Source organism: Fusarium subglutinans (assembly GCF_013396075.1).
Source record: "Fusarium subglutinans strain NRRL 66333 chromosome Unknown NRRL66333_c0000075, whole genome shotgun sequence".
In the NCBI taxonomy this organism is placed as follows: Eukaryota; Fungi; Ascomycota; class Sordariomycetes; order Hypocreales; family Nectriaceae; genus Fusarium; species Fusarium subglutinans.
Genome location: NW_023502138.1, coordinates 78,704 through 86,785, shown reverse-complemented (window position 1 = coordinate 86,785; position 8,082 = coordinate 78,704). Strand labels below are relative to the sequence as shown.

Below are 8,082 nucleotides of genomic sequence, written 5' to 3'. Positions count from 1 at the left end.
AGTAAAAATAATAGTTAGGGTTAGATACTAACTATTTACTAATATAGACTTTAAAACTAAGCTTTAGGTTAAATTATCTAACTTAATATACTTTAAACTAGAAGTTATAATAGTTCTAATTATAGTCTTGCTATTAGTTTCTTTTAGTTAGACCTTAGTCTTATTAATATTATATAAATTAGACTATAAGATCTTTTTAGACTTAATAATATAAGTAAGACTATTATAGTACTTTATAAGTATTTTCTTTATAATATAATGCTTTTTTATAGTATTTATAACTCTTAATAGCTTTATTTCTATTATCTTATAGTATAATATAAATCTATTAACCTAGTTCTTACTAAGATATAAGATATTCTTATTAACTGTTATTAAAGCTTATATAAAGTTATATATTTTTTGCTTTATTAATAGCTAAAAACTATGTTTTTTTTTAATAATATAGTTTATAAGGTTTTCTTTTTATATAATTATTAGTAATAAGTCTTTCTAATATACTATTCTAATATTTTAGGCTTTAGTATAATAATCCTTTAAAGTTAATAGCTTAATTAAATGTTTTTATACTAAAGGTTATAATTTTATTAATTTTTAGTTCTTAATGGCTAATACTATTTTATATTTATAATTTAATACTTATAAATTTATTTCTATTAATAGAAAAAAAAAGGATTTAATTTGAATTTTATAGAAGTAAATAAAGTGGCTAATATTAATGATGTGTTGATAGTGTTGAGGTGTGTGGGGTTAGGGGGTGTATGGGGTAGTGGTGAAATATGTTAGTAAGCGCCCTTCCCCTTATATTGACTACTAGATCTTGACCAGGAGAGTCTGGACCCTGGATATCAGGTTTATGTGTAATGGCCTCTCGGACATCTTCGCGGGGTCCGTGACAAGCGATCATTATTACGGTTGTGATGCCATGTTCATGTGAGAATAAATTACTTCTCGCAGACGAAGATAAATATCATTGAGCCCATTTTATTAGGGTACTGTACTTTTAGAGACGTGGAAGAGCTTGTTGAAGATGATTGACGTCTGTGGAATTCCTTAACAATATGCACCCCGGATTTTCTTCCCCGCATCTACAGTGGGGAGTGGATCCTAACTTGGGAAGCCTTACTCTGGAAGCAAGAATGGATAGATATTGGGTTATGCTGCACATCGTTCATTCATAAATTGTTCTAGGACGAAAGCAAGCACCGTCAGATAGTCTTGGTATCGTGTTAGAATGTGCGGTTATTGCCGTGAGTTAGCCTGGCACCCGTAACTCAGCACGGTTGGGGTATAAGATCGAGTCAAGATAATGAAAGCGCGGTGAACTGGAAAACCGACCACCTAGGAAGGCAAGGGGGTGTAATAAAACTTAGGACTTCTATCCTAGGTGACAAAAAGCCTTAGTAAACTTAGGTAAACTTAGTGTAGTTTAGTAGAGATGGAGAGGATCTTAGACTAAGTTTTTTTTTTGACACCTTAGTCTAACGTCAGAAGTCTTCTTACACCCTGAGGGAAGGACAATCGATACGTTGGAGGCTGATGTTCGATCTCTACGTGACCTAGCTAATGTAGCCGGCTCAATTAAGTGTATGCTAGTCTCATGATCGTCTGAACTTGGCTTGAATTGGGCTGACCATAATCGTTCAAACATTTACGCAAACATCTGCTTTGGCATGGCTTGATCAAGCTTACCACAGACTGTGATAGGATATCGCCAGTATTATGCATGCATAGGCCTGTGAAGGGCATGCTGACAGGCTGATAGTGCTATCCGCTCATGGCCGCATGAGTTGACTTGCCATACCTCTTGTACATGCTATAACAAAGGCTATGGCACCGTACTTTGCCTGATACACTACAGTAGGAAGTGCTAAGTTAGTGTTATATTGCACCTCTTTGTCGTTTGTTTCCAAGACCTCTGGCATTCAAGTTGAAGTTGAAGTTGGTGAGGCTCTACAGGCCCATCCTTAACAGTGAATCGCCGCGCTAACTTAACCACTACAGCGGAACTCCGCGGCTGAAGCACTGAACAAAGTCCAGTGCTGTCGTCCAAGATCTGTAATAACCTAGGGCCTTGGGCTACACGATAGGCGAGGGGGCGTGGAGACTCTGGCAACCTTGAAAGAGGAGTCGGGGAACCGGTGTGTGGAGCGTAGCACTCTGGACTTTTTGTTTGAGAGCCTAGAGGGTTTATGGATGCATAATGTTGCAAGTAAATGTTTTAGCGATGGAAAGCAGGAGGACAAGAGTTCCATTTTTTGCTGGGATCGAAGAAAAAGTTGATCCCTGTTTGGTTGGGGCTTATCGAATGTTTAGGTCATACCAGGGGTTGCTAAAAGACTTGAGCGATTGGCTGTTGAGGCGCACGCGACATGCAAAAGCGAATCCCCTTGCGGGTGGTTATGGACAGGGAGTATAGTATAGTGGTTGGTTGTTGCTTTTTGGTAGGTAGTTTTGCTTTTTCTCTGTGGCAACCTGGTAAAATATCTTTAACTCTGTCGTTGGTCCGGGGTAGAGAACAAAGGGTCCTGATGGACTATTCAACGAATTGACGATATTGGCATGGGTTTCAAAATGGCCAACTCCAAAGCTTCCCCCATCCCGATCGATCTTGAACTAACACTTCTTTCGCCATTTGCCATCGTAAAGCTCAAGCAAAGTCTAGGCTCCCACCCCTTTCTAATTAGCTGAATCCTGTGGGCCCAGATGGACTTGGCTACTGGGACAATGAGCAGCAACTAGATCCGAAAGAGGAATAACCCAGCTTCATGGGTTGGATGATCCCCCAAGGCGGAGTTATCCTTCCAGCCGTTTCTGGTTGTGTTCGAGCGTTGAGCACTCAAGAGTGAGGACGGATCCTATTCCGAAGGTCCCGGGAGGTAGGTACAGTACAGTATGGCTGGCAATGAACTTTTGGTTGGTTAGGGCTACCACTCGGCGCCGAGGTGAGTGCTGTGTCCCAGGAAACGGGAATAGCTGCAGGTCGAGACAGGGTTTATTGTTCTCGAGTCAAACGTTACGAGTCAGCGAGAAACAGGTATGTATTCGCCTACGACATATTCTGATATATCCTTGGCGTGCTGGAATGATTTTCCCCAGGAAGCCTTGACTCTAGAAGACTTCCTTGACGAAATGAGCGACTGGTGCTTGCTGCAGGTGCCGTGTCATTTTCGCATCCGAGGGTGATCCCAGGTTGAGAGGACGTTCTCAACGATCTAGAGCTTAAATGGCTTAGTCTGGTGCGGGGAGAGTGAAACCTCGTTCGGAAAAGCGGAGCCTTAACACTTCAGGGCATGCTCAGGGACAAGATGTGCTACCAGGTCAGCACTCTAGTGGCTCCAGTGGTGTTGACGGCCCGCTGTAAAGCACATTCCACTGGAGTAAACTGGTACAGTAATGCACATTCCTCCTGGATTGGTCCTGTCGGGTTCCGGTTCACTGCCCGGCCTGACCTTGGCCCCGATGACTGGGCTGGATTTCAGTGCTAAGCAGCCCCAAGCATCAGCACAAGCATCAGCACAAGCATCAGCATCAGCGCGGGGCTTCGCGGCAAATCTCGTTCATCAGGGCCGGTAGGTCCATTTTTGGGCACATTCCCCAAGCTTCTTTCCACCTCAGTCTTCATCTCAATCTCATATCCTCCCACTAACATTCATCTTGCAGCAAACATTCTTCATTTTGGCTTAATCTTTTGCTATATCTATTTACTTTTCGTCTCTTTTACGATATACTCGTCGCTATACCTTCGCCGCGACTTGACTCTTAACTAAACCTCCGATCCTTCGGACCCAGGCCCCCGCGGCCACTCATCGCGCTTTAACTCGCCTTCACTCACAATGAGACGTCAGAACCGTTCGTGCGACCAGTGTCGCAAAGCCAAGCGGGCATGCGATGCGCCCTCTCTATGGGATATCCAGAGAAACTCAGAAAGGCTTCGAACCGGTGGTGACAGCACCAGCGGTACCTCTCTTGCTGAGGAGCATCTTGGTGAGTTGGTTTGCTCTCCTCAATCCTCCTCCTCCCCCTCCCGCGCCTTTTTCCCGACTTCGACGACGCTAACCGAGGGGCCAATGAAACCACAGACGAGATTGATTCTAGAGCTCTACGATGTTCATACTGCCTTCGTACTCGCAAGCAATGCACATTTCACTGGGTTCGCGCTCAACTACAGACTGGCCCTGCTGCCACAAGCTCAAATATCAACAACGAAGCACCTGCTCAGAATGGTGCACCTCGCCGCGTTCCCGACCAGTCGCGCGCAAAGGCCAAGCGTCAACGTCCGCGCCCTCAGCAGCAGCAACCAGGACCTTCGCCGACTCAAGCTCCTCTACCAACGAACCAAACGCTTGATGTTAATGCAACTGCCTTGCTGGATATGTTGCAGGCACCTCCCACGGCACACGACTTGTCATGTTGGGGGCCAATGGATACAACCGGGTTCGCCAACTTCTCTGCTTTCCCTCACACAACTTTCGATACCATGCCTGTGAACGGCGTCTTTGATCCGACTGCTTTCGATGCTGGCCTCCATAACAGTGTTCTGCAGAGTCTTGAACCTCATTCGACACCAGCACACCCACATCCCATGGATCTCACACCTTCCACAGACCTTTCCGGTCAAGGATTGCATTCACGACATCAAACTGCGGAGGAGGAAAATGGAGACAATGGGTGGCCTCTCTTCCAGACTCATTCGGTTGGCAGCGATGTTCCATTCCAACCTTCACCTTCCGGTTCCAACTCATACGAAAGCGACATCTCTTCTCGGTCTCTCAGCGTGCGCCACTACCCAGAAAGTATAACAAGAAGCTACAGCACCTCTATTTCTCCATTCTCCGTGACGCACAATATGATGACCAAGACGAACAATAACTTGATCTCGGACAACCTGATGAGGATATACCATGATGTTTTGGAGCACGCCCTGTCTTGCTGGCTGTCAGAGGAGACATGTCCCTATAAGCCCAATACCATCACTCGACCATCCAACAACGGTGTCAGTTGGTTGGCATCTCATTTTGAAGGTCTCAGCGTTGGCCAGCCAAAACAGCAAGATAATAGAATCTATCGGCGTGTAATCCAGCTCGACAAGCAAGCACAAAATACGAAACTGATCCGACTCAGTAAATCGGAGGACCGAGCGGCTTCGAAGGCCCTGCATTTGGCTATCATGGCATTTGCTACCCAATGGGCGCAAGGTAGTCAACGTGAGCGAGACAGGTTCCCACAGAACTTGACGCAGATGGACAGCATGAGATCGGAGTTTGACGATATCAACGAGGACTTCGACCGTACACTCCAGAGGACCTTTTGGGCCCAGGCCAAGCGGGCCTTGCAGGACTGCTCAGATATGGAATGTTTCCGTGTGGTTTGTGCTGACTTGATCATGGGACTAGCACAGAAGCCGAGAGATGAGGAGGATAACAACGATATGCCCTTTGGGATGGGCACCTTTAGCGATAGTCCCGTTGCTTCGGGTGAGGGATCGATTGCATCTCAACTCAGCGAAATTATTGCCGCAGAAGGACCGCCAGTATTTATGGAGCGAGCAGCAAGAAAGATGCATGCTCTCAAATTTCAGTACGAAGCTCGCGAGACAGGCGTGTTGGATGCTTCTGGAAGTTCTCTAGGCTTGGAGAAGGCTACATCTGCGGAGTCACTAAGTGAGGAGGACAGGGGTACTATTGGCCTGGTCTACTGGATGACAGTCATGTTCGACACGGTATCTTCGTCCATGAACGGCCGGCCCGTGGTGGTTTCAGACGAGGAGTGCCACCATGACCCGACTTATCCAGACCATCCAGAACACGAATCCTACAATATTGAGTATCGGCCGCAGGATGCCAGATGGTGGGCAGAACTATTTGTCCGCGAAAACAAGGAGGGTGTTCTTCGTTGGCCCTGTTCGTACGATGCTGCTTCCAAGGGTGTCGTCACTGCAGCTCCTATTAAGGTCATTCTCTTCCGACATGTCTCGTACCTCCAGAACACCGTCAGAAGTCGATACCGAGGCGAACCCGTCGAGAAGGTTATTTCGAATGCCATGGCGGTGTACAAGCACTGGAACGTAAGCTACGGTGCCTTCTTTAGGGACCTGGTCGAGCAATACGACAGTGTACCGACACTCATTCAGAGCTGGTTTGTGTGTGTGGTGGCTCATTTCCATTGTGCTGCTCTCCTACTCGCGGATCTGATTGAGCTTGTGGACGAAAATAAGTTGGGTCTGGATTACTCAACTCAAGTGCGGCAGGCAGCTAACGTAGTTGTTTCACTACGAAGAGACAGTGCGGCTATTTTGTCGGACCTCGCCCGAGTCTCGACACGCCCTCGAGCCGGTGATGTTCCAGGCACGGGTATCTCGGACCTGCATTTCGCAGTAGTCGAGGGCTCTATTCTAACAGAGCCTTGGACCATGATTCTCATTAGGGCATTCACTAAGGCGGCCATTCTCCTCCTCACAGAAGCCGAGGAGAATGTGCGACATGAACACGCACCACTCGAAACCCCTGGTGTCATGAACCTGGTCCGCCGATGTGAGGACTGTACCAAGGCGCTTTGGTGCCTGGGCAAGAAGTCGGATATGGCTCGCAATATTGCTAGCATCTTGTCCTCGGCACTGGGACCTTACATGATGCCAACGACCATGTCACATATGCCCATTTCATCCGTCGAACCGGTTATGGTGTAAAGTTTGGCAAAGATGTCTTTTTGTGTACTAATTCGGCGAGCATTTAATGGATTTGGATATTGGGGCGACAATCAGTATAATCAGCGAAACGAACAAACGCAGTCCATACTGCACATGTATTTGTGGGAAAACATAGGAGCGAAACAGTCATTATCGTTGATGAGGCGTTTATGTAGGGAGGTTCAGTATAGTCTGTGCCTGCATATCATTAATGCCAAATTGTTTGAAGCATTACAAGCGGTGGTCCTGTGATTCTGTTTAAATACTGTCAACGTAATTGTCTAGTCGTAGTCACCACCCTTTGCGGTTTCCGAAGGGCAGATACAACTGGTTACGGTTCTCGTGAATAAGAATAAATATGTGTGTGCTGTACTAAGGGCCGACCTCAATGGACGATCCTTTTCTTTTACACCGGCACTGAAATGATGGAAGCATGAGGTTGTAATAAGCTCAGACATCTTACATGCTGTTTCAGCACTGCCTTGAATTAACATCACCTGAGGCCCAAGATGCAATGTAACAACAACATTCGTGGGACCCATTGACGCCGTATGTTTCCCGATATGGAATATCGTCAGACGAGTTAATCTTCCTATTGGCTGAGCGGACTCGCCTTGCTTGACCACACATCTCAAATCTGGAGAGACACGAAAGCTTCCAGAGCTCTATATGCCCTTGTCGATCAAGAAACAAGACTAGACCTTATATAAGTTACTCTAAACAATTGGCGTATCATACACGAGTAGCTCTGTTTTACTCTAAACGGACAGAAAGTTTAAGTTACGTCACATATGAATGTGTCGTTGTAGCTACAAGAGCGATATCTACTCTTAATATCTCAGTTATGTTCGATAAGGGTATCACGTTCACTCAGCATGGGCTTGTTCTTATATTATGCTGAGGCTGTATGGGCGAGTTGCTGTAATGGACACCACTGACTGTTGGATGTGTCTTCTTGGGGTCCAGGTTCGTTCCAACGCAGTGAAGATTGAGGGTCGCCAGTCATGTGATATAAGACTGTACTAATCACTGAGAAGGTTGTTCATTGCTAGCTCAAGGAAGATTCCCATCCAGAGACACACCTTAGCAATGGTTGTTTGGCTGTGACGTCAGGTATTTGGCAACATATCTCCAAACTTGTCACATATTTTCGCGTGTCCGTGTAGCCTTTGGCAAGGACTAAGATTGATTGGATCGCCATCCAAGATTGAGGCTGTGATTAAAGTGAAGCACTGTTTAGATATGGAAACAAGACTTCAGGCTAACAAACTGCTTGAGGGCTGACTCACAGATTCTTTGCCGTTGCCCAAGTTCGTATCGTACAACCTCCGTAAAATCATCCTGTTCCTACAGAATACAGCAAGCTTAATTACGTCTCTTTTCCAAATGGAGAA

At 46.0% G+C, this 8,082-nt stretch overlaps 1 protein-coding gene across 1 annotated transcript; it reads left to right on the top strand.

The window, feature by feature from the left end:
* Positions 1-3,836: 3,836 nt before the first annotated feature.
* FSUBG_6775 (regulatory alcR) lies at positions 3,837-6,688 on the top strand (the record flags this gene model as incomplete). Its single annotated transcript, XM_036685009.1, has 2 exons — positions 3,837-3,987; positions 4,083-6,688. The coding sequence occupies 2 exons, from the start codon at positions 3,837-3,839 to the stop codon at positions 6,686-6,688; spliced, it is 2,757 nt and encodes a 918-aa protein (XP_036537737.1).
* Positions 6,689-8,082: the final 1,394 nt, after the last annotated feature.